Source organism: Callorhinus ursinus, unplaced genomic scaffold (assembly GCF_003265705.2).
Source record: "Callorhinus ursinus isolate GAN/ISIS: 27379988/994484 unplaced genomic scaffold, GSC_fseal_2.0 scaffold20, whole genome shotgun sequence".
NCBI lineage: Eukaryota > Metazoa > Chordata > Mammalia > Carnivora > Otariidae > Callorhinus > Callorhinus ursinus.
The window spans coordinates 17,409,789-17,430,908 of NW_027397082.1; the positions used below are offsets into that span (position 1 = coordinate 17,409,789).

Below are 21,120 nucleotides of genomic sequence, written 5' to 3' on the forward strand. Positions count from 1 at the left end.
CTTCCAAAAACCTGCCTTAAAGTAAAATAGAAAAGGGATGGTGGTGACAAGGGAGAGAGAGAAGAGATAGCAGATCTTTGATTTAATGAAATCCTGTAATAAGAAACACAATTTGAGGAAATGTTACTCATATTTAGATAGCATATTTCACCTTCAAAGGCTCTTTGTGTAGAGCTTCTTTTATTCAAAGTAATGTCTGAGAGAGAGATTCATCCATATTTTTGTGTGTATTGGTAATTCTTTTTTATTATGTGGCATTCTGTAGTATGAGCATACCACAATTTATTCATCCATTTTCTGTTTATGAACCTTTGGGCTTTTTTCAGTTTTTAGCTATTAAGTATAAGGCTGCTACAGACTGAGAAAATATTTGTAAGTCACCCATCTGATAAAAGACTTGTATCCAGAATGTATAAAGAAGTTTAAATTCAACCCAATGAAGAAATGGGCAAAAGACTGATTCTTCACTACACAGGATATATGGATGCATAAAAACACATGTGTAACATCAGTAGCCATTAGAGAAATGCCTTAAAACTATAGTGTATATGCCTATTACAGTGGTTAAAATAAAACAATACTTGATATTATCAAGGATATGGAGCAACTAGAACTCTTCATACATTGCTGGTAGAAGGACAAAATGGTATAGCCATTCTGCAGAAAGTTTGGTAGTTTATTATGAAGTCAGAGACACTTAGCGTGTGACCCAAAATCTTACTCCTAGATGTTTGCCCTAGGGAAATGAAAACTTACGTTCACACAAAAAACTACATGAGTAATGTTTATAGTATCTCTATTTATAATTGCTTCAAACTAGAAACAACCCAATTATCCTTCAAGAGTAAAATGCAGTATACCTACAGTGAAATATAACTCAGGAAGGGGCGCCTGGGTGGCTCAGTCATTAAGCGTCTGCCTTCAGCTCATGTCGTGATCCCAGGGTCCTGGGATGGAGGCCCGCATCGGGCTCCCTGCTCGGCGGGAAGTCTGCTTCTCCCTCTCCCACTCCCCCTGCTTGTGTTCCCTCTCTCAAATAAATAAAATCTTAAAAAAAAAAAAGAAATATAACTCAGGAGAAAGGAACAGACTATTGATGACACAGCAACCTGGATGACTCTCAAGGACATAATGCTGAGTCTAAGAAGCCAGTCTTGGGACACCTGGTCGGCTCCGTCGATTAATCGTCTGCCTTCGGCCCAGGTCATGATCCCAGGGTCCTGGGATCGAGTCCCACATTGGGCTCCTTGCTCAGCGGGGAGTCTGCCTCTCCCTCTCCCTCTGTCCCTCCCTCTGCTTGTGTTCTCTCTCTCTGACAAATAAATAATATCTTAAAAAAAAAAAGACAAAAAAAGAAGGCAATCTCAAAAGGTTGCATACTGTTGGATATATTACATTCTCAAAGACAAAACTATATAGTGATGGAGAAGTGATCAGTGGGTTCTAGGAGTTGCCAGAGGAGGGGAAGTGTGTTTTTGGGGGTGATGGAACTGTTTTGATTTCAGATTGTGGTTCTTTCATGAATCTGTAAATGTATTAAACTTCATAGACACATACACCCCAAAAGTTCAATTTTATTGTATTTTAATTTGGGGAAAATAAGAATAATGCTGCTATATACATTCTTGAACATGTCTTTGGTGGATATATGCACTCTTTGCTCTTGGTTTCTACCAAGAATGGAATTGCTAGGCTATAAGTTTATTGGTTTTATTATTATTGGTTTATTAGTTTTAGGAAAATAATTTTCCCAAGTGATTGTTGTGATTTACAGTTCTACCTATAATGCATGAGAGCAGTGTCACCAATGCTGTAATATTAACGTTTTGTTTGTGTGTTTAATTTATAAGTTACTCTGGTGGATATGTAATGCATCTCATTTTGATTTTAATGTGTATTTTTCTGAAGAATAATTAGGTTAATACCTCTTCATATGTTAACTAGCCATTTGGATGTCGTCTTTTGTGACTTGCTTATTTAAGTCATTTGCTAATTCGATTGTCTTCTTACTTGTCTTTATATATATTCTTTTTTAAAAACCCAGCTTTTTAAAGCTTATATTATAATTCCTATAACATAAAGTGGTAGTGTACAATGCAGTGGTTTTTTTTTGTTTTTAAGATTTTATTTATTTAACAGAGAGTGAGTGAGAGAGCACAAGCTGGGGGAACAGCAGAAGGAGAAGGAGAAGCAGGTTACCCACTGAGCAGGGAGCCTGACATGGGGCTCGATCCCAAGACCCTGGGATCATGACCTGACCCGAAGGCAGATGCCTAACTGAGCCACCCAGGCGCCCCTACAATTCAGTGGGTTTTAGTATATTGATAGAGTGGTATAATAACCATCACCACTAATTCCAGGACATTTTCATCACCCCAGAAAGAAACTCTGTACTCACTATTACTCCCCATTCTCTTCTTTGTCCAACCCCTGGCAATCCTGTCTCTATGGAATTGCCTATTCTGGACATTTCATGTAAATGGAATCATACAGTGTGTGATCCTTTGTGTCTAGCTTCTTTAACTTAGTATAACGTTTTCAAGGTTCATCCTTGTGGCATGTATCAGTACTTCATTCCTTTTTATTGCTAAATAATATTCCATTGTATGGATATATCACATTTTGTTTCCTTAGTGGAAACCCTATTTAGGTTGTTTCTGTTTTTTTGGCTTTTACGAATAATGCTGCTGTGAACATTTGTATATGAGTTTTTGTACATACTTTGTAGACATGAGATATTTGTGATTTTTCCAGTTTTTGTCTGGCCTTTTATTCTCAATAATCTTTTTTTTAAGATTTTATTTATTTATTTGAGAGAGAGAATGAGAGATAGAGAGAGAGAGAGAGAGCATGAGAGGGGGAGGGTCAGAGGGAGAAGCAGACTCCCCGCTGAGCGGGGAGCCCGATGCGGGACTCGATCCCGGGACTCCAGGATCATGATCTGAGCCGAAGGCAGTCGCTTAACCAACTGAGCCACCCAGGCGCCCTCAATAATTAATCTTTTGATGAATAGATGTTCTTAACTTTAAAAATGTAATTTTTTTATTGAGATAAAATTCACATACCATAAAATTTACACTTGAAAGGATACAACTCATTGGTTTTGGTATATTCACGAGATTGTGCAGTCATCACCACTAATTCCAGAACATTTTTATCAATCCAAAAAGGAATCCCTTACCTACTAAAAATAACTCTTCATTCCTTCCTCCTTCAGCCCTTTGTAACCACTAATCTACTTTCTGTCTGTATGGAATTGACTGTTCTGTCCATTTCATATAAATGGAATCATATATGGTATTTTTTGTATCTGGCTTTTTCACTTAATATAATGTCTTCAAGATTCATCCATGTGCTGCATGACTCAATACTTAATTCCTTTAATGGCTGAGTAATATTCCATTATATGGATATACCACATTTTGTTTATTCATCTGTTGCTTAGTATTTGGATTATTTCCATCTTTTGGTTGTTTTGAATAATGCTGCTATGACCATGGTGTACAGGTTTTGCGTGGACATGTTTTCAGTTTTTTAGGCTGTATATCTAGTAGTGGGATTTGCTGGATCATGTGGTAACTTTATGTTTAACTTATTTTGAAGAATTGTCAAACTGTTTTCCCATGTAGGTGCATCATTTTACATTCTTGCCAGCAGTTGATGAGGCTTCTAATTTCTCCACATCCTCACAGTAACACTTGTTATTTGCTATTTTTAAGATCTGTCTTAGCATGTGCAAGTAGTGGTATCTCAGTGTGATTTTGATTTCCATTTTCCTTATGATTAATGATGTTGAGCAGTTTATAAGTTTTTGTCATTTGCTTTTCTTCTTTTGAGAAATGTCTATTCAGATCTTTTGGCCATTTCTTAGGTTTTTTTTTTTTAATTGTTGAGTTGTGTAAGTTCTTTATATATTCTAGATACCAAACCTATGTCTGCTACATGATTTTCAAATATTTTCTCCCATTCTGTGGATTGTCTTTTCACTTCCCTGGTAGTGTCATTTGAAGCACAATTTTTTTTTTTTTTAATATTGATGAAGTCCAGGGGCGCCTGGGTGGCTCAGTCATTAAGCATCTGCCTTCAGCTTAGGTCATGATCCCAGACTCCTGGGATCAAGTCCCACATTGGGCTCCTTGCTCAACAGGGAGCCTGCTTCTCCCTCTCCCACTCCCCCTGCTTGGGTTCCCTCTCGCTGTGTCTCTCTCTGTTAAATAAATAAATAAAATCTTTAAAAAAAAATTGATGAAGTCCAGTTTATCTATATTTTCTTTTGTTGCTTGTGCTTTTAGTGTTACATTTAAGAACCATTGCTTAATCTTAAGTCACAAAGATTTACACTTAATGTTTTCTTTTGAGAGTTTTATAGTTTTTTAAATTTATTATTTTTTTAAGATTTTATTTATTTGACAGAGAGAGAGAGAGGGAGAGAGCAAGCACAAGCAGGGAGAGTGGCAGGCAGGGGAGAAGCAGACTCCCCGCTGAGCAAGGAGCCCAATCCATGACCCTGAGGTCATGACCTAAGCCAAAGGCAACCACCTAACCAACTGAGCCACCCAGGTGCCCGAAAAGTTTTATAGTTTTATGTTTTATATTTAGGTTTTTTCATCCATTTTGATCCAATTTTTTTATATGGTACAAGATGGGGATCCAAAATCATTCTTTTGCATGTGAATATCCAGTTATTCTGGCACTATTTATTGAAAAGACTATTCTTTCCACATTAAATGATCTTGATGCCCTTGTCAAAAATCAGTTGGTCATAGATATGTATGTTTATTTCTGGACTCCCAGTTTTATCCTACTGATCTGTTTGTCTATACTCAGGTCAGTACTACACAGTATTGTTATGGCTTTGTGTTGAGTTTTGAAATGATGATGTGAGTCCTTCGGGTTTGTTCTTCCTTTTCAAGATTGTTTTGGCTATTCTGTGGTCCACCTATGTACATAAGAATTTTAGGATTCTCTTGTTAATTTCTATAAAAAAGCCAACTGGGATTTTGATAGGGATTATATTGAATCTATATTAATTTGAGGAGTATTGCCATCTCAACAATATTAAGTCTTGTGATTATTGAATATGGGATATCTTTCCATTTATTTAGATCTTCTTTAGTCACTTCCAACAGTATTTTGTAGTTTTCAGTGCATAAGTCTTATATTTCTTTTGTTACATTTATTCCTAAGTATTTTATGATTTCAGGTGCTATAGTAAATGGAATTGTTTTCTTAATTTTGTTTTTGGATTATTCTTTGCTAGTTTATGGAAATATGACTGGTTTTTATATACGGATTTTGTATTCTTCAACTTGGTTTATTGCCTCAAATAGTTTTATGGATTCTTTAGTGATTCTATATATAAGATCATGTCATCTGCAAATAAGAATAGTTTTACTTCTTTACCAGTTTGGAGGCCTTTTTTCTTGCCTAATTCTGGCTAGAATGTCCAGTACAGTACTGAATAGAACTGGTGAGAGTAGAGATCCTTTTCTTTCTTTTTTTTTTTTTTTTAGGATTTTGCATATTTTATTTTTTTAAAAATTTAAGTTCAATTATCTAACATACAATGTATTATTTGTTTCGGGGGTACAGATCTGTGATTCATCAGTCTTAAGTAATACCGAGTGCTCATTACAACACATACCCTCCCCCGTGTCCATCACCCAGTTACCCATCCCCCCACCCCCGTCCCCTCCAGCAACCCTCAGTTTGTTTCCTAAGATTAAGAGTCTCTCATGGTTTGTCTCCCTCTCTGGTTTCATCTTTTTTTTTTTTAAATTTATTTATTTGACAGAGAGAGACATAGTGAGAGAGGGAACACAAGCAGGGGGAGGGGCAGAGGGAGAAGCAGACTCCCTGCTGAGTTTGGAGCCCGATGTGGGGCTTGATCCCAGGACCCTGGGATCATGACCTGAACCGAAGGCAGCCGCTCAAGAACTGAGCCACCCAGGCGCCCCTCTGGTTTCATCTTGTTTCATTTTTTCCTTTCTTCCCCAGTGATCCTCTGTTTGTTTCTTAAATTCCACATATGAGTGAGATAATATGATAATTGTCTTTCTCCAACGTATTTCCCTTAGCATAATACCCTCCAGTTCCATCCACGTCATTACAAATAGCAAGATTTCATTTTTTTGATGACTGCATATATATATACCACATCTTTATCCATTCATCTGTGGACATCTAGGCTCTTTCCATAGTTTGGCTATTGTGGACATTGCTGCTATAAACATTGGGGTGCAGGTGCCCCTTCAGATCACTACATTTGTATCTTTGGGGTAAATAACCAGTAGTGCAATTGCTCAGTCACAGACCTCCTTTTCTTTTGCCTCACCTTAGGAAGAAATCTTACAATCTTTTATCATTAAGTATGATGTTAGCTGCAGGTTTTTCATAGCTGTCCTTCATTAGGTTGTGGAAGTTCCTTTTTATTGTTTGAGATTTCTTTCTGTTCCTAGTTTGTTGAATGTCTTTATCATGAAAGGGTGTTGGATTTTGTCACATGCCTTTTTGTGTCTGTTGAAATGATCATGTAGTTTTGTACTTTGTTGGATTTGGTTTGCTAGTATTTTGTTGAGGATTTTTTGTATCTACATAAGGGATATTGTTCTGTATTTTTCTTTTCTTAACCAATTTTTTTTAAAGATTTTATTTATTTATTTGAGAGAGAGAATGAGAGATAGAGAGCACGAGAGGGAAAATGGTCAGAGGGAGAAGCAGACTCCCTGATGAGCAGGGAGCCCGATGTGGGACTTGATCCCGGGACTCCAGGATCATGACCTGAGCCGAAGGCAGTCGCTTAACCAACTTGAGCCACCCAGGTGCCCCTGTATTTTTCTTTTCTTGTAATGTCCTATCTGGCTTTGGTATCAAGATATAATACTGGCTTGGAGCGCCTGGGTGGCTCAGTTGGTTGAGTATCTGACTCTTGGTCTCAGCTCAGGTCTTGATCTCAGGGTCATGAGTTTGAGCCCCATGTTGGGCTCCATGCTAGGCATAGAGTCTACTTCAAAAAAAAAAAAAAAGATGTAATACTGGCTTCATAGAATGATCTGGGAAGTGCTCCCTCTTCTTCCATTTTTGGGAAGAGGTTTATAAGGATTGTTGTTAATTCTTTAAACATTTGATAGAGTTCACCAGTGAAGCTATCAGTTTTCATTTTTTTTTAAAGATTTTATTTATTTATTTGACAGAGAGACACAGCGAGAGAGGGAACACAAGCAGGGGGAGGGAGTAGGAGAGGGAGAAGCCTGCCTCCCGCGGAGCAGGGAGCCTGATGCAGGGCTCGATCCCAGGACCCTGGGATCATGACCTGAGCCGAAGGCAGATACCCAATGACTGAGCCACCCAGGCGCCCCTCAGTTTTCATATTTGTTGGAAGATTTTTTTTTTATTACTGACTTAATCTCTTTACTTATTATTGATCTATTCAGATTTTCTGTTTCTTTTTGAGTCAGTGTTGGTAGTTTGTGTGTTTCTAGGTAATTGTCCATTTTATTTCTGTTAACTATTATGTGGGCATACAATTGTTTATAGTATTCCCTTATATTTGTTTTTATTTCTTTAAGGTCAGTAGTAATTCTCTGCTTTCATTTCTGGTTTTAGTAATTTGAGTCTTTTTTTTTTCTTCATTGTAATAGCTAAATGTTGTTATATTGTTGAAACCAACCTTTGTTTCACTGATTTTTTCCACCAGTTTTTCTATTTTCTTTGTTTATCTTTGATCTTTATTGTTTCCTTTCTTCTGCTTGTTTTGAGTTTAATGTGCTCTCTTCTAATTTCTTAAGGTTTAAGGTTGGGTCATTGCTTTGAGATGTTTCTTCTTCTTCCTTGTTTTTTTTTTTTTTTTAGATTTATTTACTTATTTTAGAGAGAGAGCATGTGTGAGCAGGCAGAGGGAGAGAGAGAATCCTCAAGCAGACTCCCCTTTGAGCACAGAGCCTGATGTGGGGCTCAATCCCAGGACCCTGTGATCATGACCTCAACTGAGATCAAGAGCTGGCTGCTTAACTGACTGAGCCACCCAGGTGCCCCTCTTCTTTTTTAATAAATGCATTTTAATGCTATAAATTTACCTATCAGTAAGCTTTTGCTGCATCCCCTAAATTTTGATATGTTTTGTTTTTGTTTTGAGTGATCTCTAAGAATTTTCTATTTCCTCTTGTGATTTCTTTTTGACCCATTGGTTATTTAGAAATGTGTTGTTGAATTTTCACCTATTTGTGAATGTCCCAGATGCTTTTTGCTGCTGATTTGTGCCAATTCCATTATATTTGGAGAACATATTTTGTATGATTCAGTCCTCTTAAATTTATTGAGGTTTGGTTTATGGGCTAACATATAGCCTATCTTGTGTAATCTTCTGTATGTACTTGACAAGAAAGTATGTTCTGCTTATTTTGGGTGGAGTATCATAGAGATGTCTTTTTTTTTTTTTAAGATTTTATTTATTTATTTCCAGAGAGAGAGAGAGAGAGTGGAGAGAGAGAGTGAGAGCACAAGCAGGGGGAGCGGCAGGCAGAGGGAGAAGCAGGCTCCCCGCTGGACAAGGAGCCCAATGTGGGGCTCGACCCCAGGACACTGGGATCATGACCTGAGCTGAAGGCAGACACTTAACTGACTGAGCCAACTATTCATCCCCACAGAGATGTCTTTACCTTTATTTCTTAGTTATTTTCACTGAGTACACATTCTTACACATATTTTTGAAATCATGAGTTCTTCTAATTGCTTCTAATTCCAATTTCTCCCAAGAAGGTTCTTTCTTGTTTACTTTCATTGCATGAAATTATCTGTTGTTCTGTAGCAAGAACCCTGGCTCTTTACAACATCAACATATTTACTCATTTGCTCAATCTAATAATACATGTACAGTAGTTTCATAATTGCTTTGTTCATACCATAACAAACTTTTAAATAGGTCAGGATTTGTTTGCAGTACTTCTCCTTTCTTACTTACCCTACCAGTGACTAATGGTATATAATCAAATGCTGTTTTTTGTTTTTTGTTTTAAGTTATTTGGATTAGTTATTTCTTGCTGTTTTTCTATACAGTGTGGTTAGGGTAGTTGGATGCAGTATAATTAGGTTCATTTGTTAGTTTGCTTTTCAATTGTGTTTTTTTTTTTTTAAGATTTTATTTATTTATTTGACAGAGAAAGATATTGCGAGAGAGGGAACACAAGCAGGGGGAGTGGGAGAGGGAGGAGCAGGCTTCCCGCTGAGCAGGGAGCCCAAAGCAGGGCTCAATCCCAGGACCCTGGGATCATGACCCAAGCCTAAGGCAGACGCTTAACAACTGAGCCACCCAGGCACCCCTGTTGGTTTTGTTTTTTTCTTTCCATTCTTACTGATTTAATTGTATTATCATTTAATATATATTATTACCTAATAATACATCCTGTTTCATCACATTATATCTGTTATTAAAGTTAAAATTATGCAAAAGGTGGGGCACCTGGGTGGCTCAGTTGTTAAGCGTCTGCCTTTGCTCAGGTCATGGTCCCAGAGTCCTGGGATCGAGCCCCACATCGGGCTCCCTGCTCAGCGGGGAGCCTGCTTCTCCCTCTCCCACTCCCCCTTCTTGTGTTCCGTCTCTCACAATGTCTCTCTCTGTCAAATAAATAAATAAAATCTTAAAAAAATTATGCAAAAGGCATATCAAAAGTGTCACTCTCATACATATTCCTTCTCAAGTTGGAGACTAATAAACTTTGGATTTGTTTTATTTATCTTGCTTGGGATTCATTTGAGTTCTTTTTTTTTTTAAGATTTTTATTTATTTTTATTTATTTTTTTTGGTCTTTTTTATTGTTATGTTAATCACCATATATTACATCATTAGTTTTTGGTGCAGTGTTCCATGATTCATTGTTTGTTCATAACACCCAGTGCTCCATGCAGAACGTGCCCTCCTCAATACCCATCACCAGGATAACCCATCCCCCTCCCCCCTCCCCTCTAGAACCCTCAGTTTGTTTTTCAGAGTCCATCATTCTCATGGTTCGTCTCCCCCTCTGACATACTCCCCTTTCTTCCTCTCCTGTTATCTTCTTTTTCTTTTTTTCTTAAAATATGTTGTGTTATTTGTTTCAGAAGTACAGATCTGTGATTCAACAGTCTTGCACAATTCACAGCGCTCACCATAGCACATACCCTCCCCAATGTCTATCACCCAGCCACCCCACCCTCCCACCCCCAGCCACTCCAGTAACACTCAGTTTGTTTCCTGAGATTAAGAATTCCTCATATCAGTGAGGTCATGTGATACATGTCTTTCTCTGATTGACTTATTTCACTCAGCATAACACCCTCCAGTTCCATCCACGTCGTTGCAAATGGCAAGATCTCATTCCTTTTGATGGCTGCATAATATTCCATTGTGTATATATACCACATCTTCTTTATCCATTCATCTGTCGATGGGCATCTTGGCTCTTTCCACAGTTTGGCTATTGTGGACTTAAGATTTTTATTTTTTTGAGAGAGCGAGAATGAGAGATAGAGCACATGAGAGGGGGGAGGGTTGGAGGGAGAAGCAGACTCCCCGCTGAGTGGGGAGCCCGATGCAGCACTCAATCCTGGGACTCCAGGATCATGAGCTGAGCTGAAGGCAGTCGCTTAACCGACTGAGCCACCCAGGCACCCTTCATTTGAGTTCTTGATACTATGCTTGTCTTTAATTGGTTTTCTAAATTCTCAGTCATTGTCTTTTCATATATTGTCCCTACTCTATTGTCTTTATCCTCTCCTTCTGAATTCTAATAAACATATGTTAGACTTTAGCACTATGTCCTCTCTTCTCTCATTCTTTCTCTTGTATTTTCCGTCCTTTTTTCTCTCCATGTTACATTCTGGAAGGTACTTCAGACCTACCTTTTAGTTCACTAATTCTCTTTTTAGTTGGGTCTGACCCGAATCTATCACGTTTTAAATTTAGGTTTTTATAATTTTTTTGTTTCAGAGTTTCATTTTGGAATCTTTTATCAAATATGCTGTGTTACTTTTTATAGTTTCCAGTTATATAGGAAACATTTAAATCTTAAAGAACTTTGGTTTAAGAGTCAAGACCTGAAGTACATCCTGGCTCTACTTCCAACCCCCTCCTTTCAAGGCTTTTTAAAAGAGAATTTTAATTGTTAATGCATCCATTCAGAAGTTAAACCATTTCAGTTCAATACGATAATCCCAAATTTTAATCTCTTAATTATTTTTTAACAATGTTTAAAAATCTTTAGGTGACGTCCAAGTAAATTCTTACTGTATAATATTCAGGAGTACAGAAATACGGACTGAAATGTCTTTTCAGTTCCTCTTCATTTACCTTTTCACCCTCACTCCTCTCTCTTAGGTGATTAGTGGTTTGGAGATCATCTTTATAGTCCCTTCTCAATACATTTTATTTCTTATTTATTTATTTATTTATTTATTTAGATTCTTCCTCAACTCTGTATTTCATTAACTCTGAACTGAGTCTAGGGTTTTTCATACATCATAATGTCTGCTATGCTGCTTTTCATTCATAGTTACTCTTCTGTTGAAATGTTTTCCACTCACTCTTTTCCTTTTAGCCTGATTAACACCTGCTAATCCTTTAGCATGGTGGTTAAGAGCCTGGGCCTTAGGTTAGCATTTTGCATTATTCCATTTAATTTCGTTTTCTTCTTTTTCTTTTTTTTTAAAGATCTATTTATCTGAGAGAGAGCAGGAGAGAGAGAGAGCAGGGGGAGGGGCAGAGGGAGAGGGAGAAGCCGACTCCCTGTTGAGCAGGGAGATGGTCCTTAGGCTCCATCCCAGGACTCTGGGATCATGACCTGAGCTGAAGGCAGAGGCTTAACTGACTGAGCCACCCAGGTGCCCCGCACATTGTCAGTTTAAAAAAACAACTTGGGCATTTTGCCCCTCAGTAAGACTCAGCCAAGAGAATATAGATGCATCTCTCTATTGTGCATATCTCTAATACTATAATTACACACTGTTTCAGACTGCCATGTTCATCTTTGTATTATAGGTACCAGGCACATAGAGAGTCAGTGAATATTTCTTGACTATATAAATGGAGTTTGAAAGATCTAATCATCTCAGTGTTTTATCATTTGCATAGGAAGCTCATGTAAATGTGTATACCCTTTGTTCAAGTGAGAATTGTTGTTTTCCTTTCTCTTTGTGAGTAGTAAAGCCTTAAACTAGTAATTACATTTATTTCCACCACACTGAGCCACATACTGAAAATCCCGGGAAGCCATGGGAAATTGGCAGTTTTAAGGATTATTTTTCCATATTGTTTGTATTCTTGTATTTATGGAATTTGGGTTGAGGAGAGTCTGTGAAAGTCCTTCATTTTCATGTACAATTTGAGAATGGGATTTTTAAAAGTATTTCCCAAGAGATGTTTTGGTGAGATAATGCTTGACAAGCATCACAGTTGCTTTCCTGTACCCTCACATCTGAAGTTATAATAGTTCTTTGAGTGCTCAAAAATGACAGACAACAACCCTACCAGATGTTACCTGTCTTCTGTAGATAAAAAATCTGAGGTTTAGGGTAAGTAACTTATTCAAGGTTCCAGGGCCAGAAAGTAGAGAAACTAGAATTTAAACCTAGTTGCTCCAGGGCTCATTCTCCTTCCGTCATACAGTACTGCTTTTCTAAATAAACTGAAAATAATTCTAGCTTGAAATTTATAGTATTTAGATAGTGCTTTATTTACAAAATTTTTTTATTCAAGTATACTTAACATACAGTGTTATTTTAGTTTCAGATATACTGCTTTTAGTTATTGGTAACTACACATTTTAATGGCCAATAGAAACTTTATTAGTAAAATATTTAGGTAATATTTAAAGAGAGAATTGTTTTAATTCGTGTAGTATTTCTTTAAGGTAGGTATATTTTTAATTTGAATCACCATTAGGATATACCTGTCATTTCAGTGTTCTTAGACTTTAGCACACTTGTTTATTTTTCCCCTTGTTGCATAATCCCTATACATTATATAGGTCAGGAGGTAGGAATGTTGCAGATGTTTTTCTTTCAAACTTCCAACTTGCTCTGAGATTTGGAATTAACCTTTAGAATGTTCTGGATTTTTGTCCCGCATATGCCAGAGATCTGTAAATTTCTTTCCACATGAGCTGGAATTTTCAGGCAATTGAGTTAAAATATTTGTGAACACAGATGTTTTCTTTCAAAGCAGTTTAAATGATCAGAAAAAAAGACCTCGGTGTGGAAATACTTTATGTTCCTCCTGTAATATAATCGGTATATAAATACTTCCTTCTTCTGTAGTTCACATTGTTCATTTTTCTAAGGGAGGAAATAACTAAATTGAGAATTAAAACATAGTATTATTTATCCTGTTGATTTTTTTTTTCCCCCCTCTCCCAGAGTAAACTAAAAATGATTTGGACTGACTAGGGCCGCTCCATTCTGTGAAACTCACATTGTTTGCATACTGTTGGCAGGCCTCATTAGGGGGTAAATTTGCTTTTTCTGTGTGTTTGCCAGTAACGATTCCTGTCTCTTAGGGGAACTTGCCATTTGGATTGTCGCCTTTCTAAACTGGCCAGTCTTAAACATTTCAGACCATTAGTTATTTTTTCTACCCTCCAGTTTTATTCTATTATTCTTAGGTTTTCAAGTATTTAAAGCTGAGGTTATTGGTCACTGAGATATTGCCTGGTTAGGGTTCGGCATTGTGCCCAAATTTGTTGGGCCTCTCAGGGCCTGAGTTCTCTGTGCTTTAACAAATGAGCTACAGTTCTCAAGAGATCAGTGAAGCTTGTTTGTTGATCCTGTATTCTCATCCAGAGGAAGTAGATCTTTGAGAATGTCTAAGGAAGGGTGAGTTTATTATTCTTTTTCCTTCATTTTTCTCAGCAAAGAGATGTTCTAGTTATCTGTGAATTGGAAGATTAATAAGCAGTTTTACCAGTCCAACAGGGAAGCTAGAAGGAGAGATGAAAAGAAATTTAGCTGAAAGCTTACATTGTTAATGTTTTATATGTAATCTACTGTAAAGTTACTATTGCTGTTTTGAAAGACAGCATTGAGGATGGATACTCCTAGTAGAAATTTAGTGAGCTTTAAGCACTCTGTTGACTCTGTGGTAAACTCATTTTGTTTTTCTGTAGAAAGTATTTATGAAGATTGGAAACAAACAGTGGTATCTTACCAAAGAATTTTACATAGAAATGAGTGAAATTAAAAACTCAAAGGCATTTTCAAATAATTTGTACCTTTGGAAAATGGTGTGAAAGATTGAGTGAAAAGCGGCTTGTGATTTTCTTTCTGGGAAGTGTAAGCAAAAAGTAATTTTGAGTAGAGTCCACTATTCTTTTTACTTTGCAATATAAAATAGTTTTGTGTTAAGGTTTTTATTGTCCTTTTTTTTTAATGTCTCTTATACCTGAGTCTGGATTGTTACGGAAATTCTTTTTGCTACCACTCTAATAGGTGAAATGAAGTTTAATGATTGCATACTATTTCATTCCTAACCTTCAAGCATAACTAGACCTGGTTAATTTCAGAGAGACATTCCCTTTGATTAAGTAGGACATAGATCTCAGAAAAATTTTTCAAAAATCAGTAAAATTTTAGTTTTGATTTTCTGGAAGCTCTTAATTCTTTTTCTAATTCTTGGTTCTGTGAGAAATTTTGAAGTAGTTTCAGAGCCCCATTTTTATAATTTATTTTAATCTAATAATGTATTGATTGTGAGCAAAACAAAATTGGCCCATTTTCCTGCTATTTTAAACCTCATTATTGAATAAAGAGAACAACCATGGACATAATAATTTTGTATTATTTTTAGACCTCTCATGTTATCACTAGAATTTTGAACTTTCTTAAATGTAAAAATTATGAAAGGACTGCCTCTTTAGGGTTTGTATTTTTTCATTCCTTTAAGCACTGGCTATAAACCTGTAGTTAAACAATTTTTATGATAAAGATGATCACACATGCTGGTAATATTTGTCAGTCTTGTACACATGATTGTTTGTTTTTTAATTTTTATTTATTTTTTTTAAAGATTTTATTTGACAGAGAGCGAGGGAGCACAAGCAGGGGGAGTGGCAGAGGGAGAGGGAGAAGCAGGCGCTGAGCAGGGAGCCTGATGCGGGGCTTGATCCCAGGACCCTGGGACCATGACCTGAGCCAAAGGCAGCTGCTTAACCCACTGAGCCACCCAGGTGCCCCCACGTGATTGTTTATAAAGCTGGTTTGTAGATTTAAGAACTATATTTCAAGGTGCAGTCAAAATTCTTAGAAAGTAATCAGTGCTAATTTTTCCCATATGGTGAAGTATGTGTTAGAATTGGTTAGTTAGAAAGCGATCTGTATAAACCAAAGGATACCATAAGGGCTAAGATACTCTTTTAGCTTTATTTCCAGGAGCCACTGGGGCAATTCCCATACTGTCTGAATAGATAAATGAACAAGTTCATTTTTTTTAAGATTTGAAGATTTTATTTATTTATTTGACAGAGAGAGAGACAGGGAGGGAACACAAGCAGGTGGAGTGGAAGAGGGAGAAGCAGGCTTCCCGCAGAGCAGGGAGCCTGATGCGGGGCTCGATCCCAGGAAGCCAGGATCACGACCCGAGCCGAAGGCAGACGCCCAACGACTGAGCCACCCAGGTGCCCTTAAGATTTGCTTTTATAATTGTCCATGTATTTATTTTTTAAAAGTAAGCTCTACCCCCAGTGTGGGGCTTGAACTCACAATCCTGAGATCGAGTTCCACACTCTACTGACTGAGCCAGCCAGGCACCCCTGAGCAAGTTCAGTTGAGATGCATGGATCATATAAATGAAATCAGTTAGATTTTATTTTCCTTTGCTATCTTTAGAAATAAATGGATAAATTTTGTACTTTGAAAAGAATTCTAATATTCACAGTTTTTGTATGTGTGATATTTGGACATGTAATATAGTCTTTCATTTGATTTCTATGAAATATTTTTTAATAGTAATAGGAAAAGATTGTTATTACAGTTAAATCACCAAAAATTATACTTGAGTCTTATGTAAACCTATGGTAATGGAGACAGTGTGGTATTAGTGTAAGGATAGACGTATACAGATTGTGAAACATAATAGCAAATTCATAGACCCAGGCATATATAGTCAATTGATTTTCAGCAGTGAGGCCAGGGTAATTCAGTGGATGGAACAACTGAACATTCATATAGAAAAAAAGTGAACCTCGACCTTTACCTCAAACCATATATAAAAAATAACACAAATGGATCCTACACCTAAATATAAAAGTAAAGTGTAGGTGAAAATCTTTGTGAACTTGAATTAGCTAAAAATTTCTTAGGTAAAATACATAACATGAAAGTCAAAATTGATCACTTGTGTTTCATCAGAACAACTACAATAAAAGCAAAACTACTCTGCTATTTGAAAGACACCGTTAAGAAGATGAAAAGGCAAGCCACAGACTGGAGAAGATATTTTCAATATATATATATATATATCTAATAAAGGACTTACATCCAAAATGTATGAAGAATTCTCACAGCATAATAATTAAGACAAACAAACCCAGTTTAAAAATGGGCAAAAAGGAAAGCCTGGGTGGCTCATTCGGGTAAGCATCTGCCTTCAGCTCAGGTCATAATCCCAGGGTCCTGGGATCGTGTCCCACATCTGGCTCCTTGCTCAGCTGGGAGCCTGCTTCTCCCTCTGCCTGCTTCTTCCTCTGCCTACCGATCCCTCTGCTTGTGCTTTCTCTTTCTCTCACAGATAAATAAAATCTTTAAGAAAAAAAGTGGGCAAAAGATTTGAATGGCTATTTCACACAGAAAAAGATATGGCCAATAAGTACTTGAAAATATGCTATACATCTTTAGTCATTAGGGAAATATGAATTAAAACCACAATAATATACCACTGCAGACCCACTAGAATGACTAAAATTAAAAACACAGACTCCAATGTATTGCTGATGAGAATGCAAAAGAGAAAAGAGTTTGGGTAGTGGGCTTTTTTTTTTTTTTTTAAGATTTTATTTATTTGAGAGAGAGTATGAACCGGAGGTGGGGGGTGGGGGGATTGTGGAGGCGCAGAGGGAGAGAAAGAATCTTAAGCAGGTTCCCGCCCAGTGTGGAGCCCCAGACAGGGCTCAATCTCAGGACCCTGAGATCCTGACCTGAGCCGAAATCAAGAATCTGAGGCTTAACTGACTCTGCCACCCAGGTGCCCATGTTATTTTTTATCCTTATTCAAGGGAATGTACTTGGGGAAATACAGATGCTTTAGGATATGAGTTTTATCATTTGCTTTTATTTTAAATTCTAGATTTTTTTTTTTTTAAGATTTCTATTTTAGGGGCACCTCGGTGGCTCAGTTCGTTAAGCGTCTGCCTTCAGCTCAGGTCATGATCCCACGTTGGGCTACCTGCTCAGTAGGGAGCCTGCTTCTCCCTCTCCCTTTACTGTTCCCCCTGCTTGTGCACGCTCACTTGCTCTGTCTCTGTCAAATAAATAAATAAAATCTTCAAAAAAAATTTCTTTATTTTATATATAGAGAGAGCATGCGCGAGCAAGGGGAGGAGCAGAGGGAGAAGGAGAGAGGCATAGAAGCTGATTCCCTGCTGAGTGCAGAGCCTGTCTGTCTCGGGGCTGGATCCTAGGATCCCTGGGATCATGACCTGAGCTGAAACCAAGAGTTGGAGGCTTAACCAACTGAGCCACCCAGGCTCCCCTAAATTCTAGATTTTGACCTCTCTTTTCCATTATAGGCACCATCAGTATGATTTTTAAATTGGCCTAATGATAACATTGGATAATCATACTTCCTTTTCATTTTTATTCCGCAAAATTCAACTTTTGTATTTTGCTGCATTTTATAAATTATCCTCTATACACTGGTACATTGGTCTTTACTTTAAAAATTTGAGGAGAAGGGGTGCCTGGGTGGCTCAGTTGGTTAAGCCTCCAACTCTTGGTTTTGGCTCAGGTCAGGGTCTCAGGATCCTGAGATCTAGCCCTGCATTGCAAGGGCTTGTGCTCAGCAGGGAATGTGCTGCTTGTCCTTCCCTGTCTGTTCCATTCCCGTCCTGTGTCCCCCCTCCCTGAATAAATAAATAAAATCTTTAAAACAATTGTGGAGAAAAAAATGAAAAAGAACTTAGAGGAAAATAGGGAAAAAGAGATTTGAAAAACCTGTATTTAATTACACCAAGGTTTTAAAACAGTAAATTTATATTCAGAATACTGATATTGTCTTCATTTTCTCCTTTAATTTGTGTATTCTTCATTTGCTAGTCTTTTCTTTTATTCCCCGCCATCCTGCTCTCATTACTGCAGTTCCTTCATTTGGGAAAGAAGGTGAAAGGAATTTTAATGTCTCTTCCTTAAAGTATGTTTTGAAAGTTTCAGTGGAAAGATAGTATGATCAGTACTCTTAGTATTTTATACACATTTTTAACATTTAAACATCTCTGAAATTGGGTTGCATTTAGCAGTGTATCACCTAGAATTAAGTCGAGTTCTTCCAGATAATTGTGTTTCTTTTAGTCACCCGGTGGCAATATTAACCATACTAGTAGTGTAAATTCAGACCATAAACCTACTACATGACTCTTCAGATTCTCAGGGGGAGGTTTTCCCCCTGCCCTGGACTATGTCAGGGCTGAGATGTACAAAGTTGTGTGTTTCTTCTATGTTGCAGATTTCTTTCTTCTTTTTCATCATGTTATGGGTAGCCCTGTGATACCCTAGCTTTATGAGGCCCTACATTTTCTTGGTCATCCCCCCCTTTTAGTGGCATATAAAATGGGTGAGTTTTACAAGTGATGGCGTCTTAAATTTTAATCATCTTTTATTTTGTTCTGTGTATGCCACCATAGTCACTTCTTTTCACCATAACATTTTTATATTGAATAATTGAGTGAGAAAAGTGAATATTATAATTAATTCATGTTTTACTTTAGAAATGATAATATGCTTATTCAGACTTTTATTTATTAAAAATATTTTATTTATTTATTTGAGAGAAAGAAATCATGAATTGGGGAAGGGTCAGAGGGAGAGGGAGAAGCAAACTCCCCACGGAGCATGGAGCCTGACGCCAGGCTCCATGCAGGGCTGGATCCCAGAACCCCAAGATCATGACCTGAGCCAAAGGCGGATGCTTAACCGACTGAACCACCCAGGCGCCCCTGTTGTTCAGGCTTTTAAAGCACAGGCTGCTGTTCTCTTGGCACAATGTGACAAAATATATCCCTTCTGAGGGTGTTCCTCAGAGAAAATATTCAGACATATTAGTAAATTATTAGCTGAAGTTTATGAAAACAAAACTAATGCTACTTAAATCATTTTTTCTTTTATAAAATCTAGTCCAGAATGTTTTTGTTGTGAAAAACTTCAGTTTTTAGGAGTCCATTTCTTAAATTAGAAAGTTCTTACCTGTATGTTTTTACATCGCCAAGCATACTTTTTCCTGAAGGATAGGGACGTAAAGGCAGAATGAGGCCTTGCAATTATGTTTTTTTAAATAACACCTTTATAGAAATATAGTTCACATACCATCCAATTCACTCTTTTAAAGTACAATTCACTGGTTTTAGTATATTCACAGAGTTGTGTAACCAATACCACCGTCTAATTTTAGAACATTTTTACCACCCTCAAAAGAAACCCAGTACTCAGTTAAATATTGTGTCTGCTCTTTACAAGGCCCTATTCTAGGTTTTGGGAAGGCAGTAAATCCTGGCCTCAAAGTTTATAATCCAGTAAAGAATAAGAACCACCTGTATATTTTATGTATGTGACAAAATATACCACAAGCTAAAATAAAGGGTTTTGAATATTCAAATCTCTCACATGGATCACAACTCTATAATCTCTTTCATTAAGTAGAAAAATAATCTGAGACCCAGAGGCATCACTGCAAGTAGTTCTGTGGCACAGCCAGAATAGTTTCTTGAAGAAATCACCTGAGATTGCTGTGTCTTGAAAAATTAGAGATAACTGAGGAGGACATTTCAGGTATGGGGAACAGCATAAACAAAGCCTCAGGGCACCTTTAGGAAATAGCAAGTAGTTCATTTTGATTATTAGAGCAAAAGGTGCATGATGTGGAGCAATATGAGATAAAACTGATTTTGGAAAGATGGTGAAAATCAAAATTTTGTATCCTTGAAGATACAAAAACTTGTATAGTTTGGGTAGGTAGTGAGGAATGTCTGAAGGTTAAGTAGGAGAGTGACATGGTTGGAGCTGGGCTTTAGGAGTGTTTCTCAAACCATCAGTGATGGGGGATCATTTTTTGTTTCTTTGTTTTCATCCCAGTCTTTTCAAATTGATGCATTTATAAAATATAGTGAAAATGAATTACTAGGAAAATGAAGAGACATGTAAGTCTGTATTTTTTTTTTTAAGTTTACTTAAGTAATCTCTACACCCAACATAGGGCTCAGACTCACAACCCTGAGATCAAGAGTTGCATGCTCCTTGGACTGAGTCAGCCAGGCACCCCTGCATTTTTTATTATCACATTCAACAAACATAAAATTTCACAATTGCTATAAAAGTTTCTAAATACTTGCAATTTCTTTTTTTTTAAAGATTTTATTTATTTATTCATGAGAGACAGAGAGAGAGAGAGAGGCAGAGGGAGAAGCAGACTCCCCACTGAGCAGGGAGCCTGATGTGGGACTCGAACCCAGGACCCTGGGATCATGACCTGAGCCGAAGGCAGACGCTTAACCATCTGAGCCACCCAGGCGCCCAATACTTGCAATTTCTGTATGTATCCTGTCATGGATTAGTAAGGACTATTCACAGAACAGCATTGGTCTGTGGACCACACACCACACTTTGAGTGGCAGTACTTCAAAACAATCAATTTGGCTATTAGTGTGCAGGCAGAACAATTGGAAGGTGATTGCTGAAGAGTTAATGAGTTAACAAGGACTTGGACAAGTTGGTAGCAGTATGAATTGAATGGAAGATTTGGTTTCCATAGACATTTGGAAATGTATTTATTTTTATTTATTTATTTTTTAAAGATTTTATTTATTTGTGAGAGAGTGAGAGAAAGCATGAGCAGGGGGAAGGGCAGAGGGAGAAGCAGGCTCCTTGCTGAGCATGGAGCCCAAGGATCCCAGG

General features: G+C 37.3%; 1 protein-coding gene across 5 annotated transcripts in view; it reads left to right on the plus strand.

The window, feature by feature from the left end:
- The window catches only part of NT5C2 (5'-nucleotidase, cytosolic II), a 138,594-nt gene that overhangs the window by 66,458 nt on the left and 51,016 nt on the right, over positions 1–21,120 (plus strand). Inside the window, exon 2 of one of the 5 annotated variants that reach the window (XM_073904251.1) lies at positions 7,852–8,027. The exons of 3 other annotated variants lie outside the window; for them this stretch is intronic. Coding sequence is in view for 1 of the 2 variants with exons in the window: in XM_073904250.1 (XP_073760351.1) it covers positions 20,660–20,757 (98 nt within the window). In the remaining variant the exon portion in view is untranslated. Of the gene's footprint in view, positions 1–7,851; positions 8,028–20,627; positions 20,758–21,120 lie in introns of those variants that run through there. One more of the 5 variants, XM_073904250.1, reaches the window with a different exon arrangement.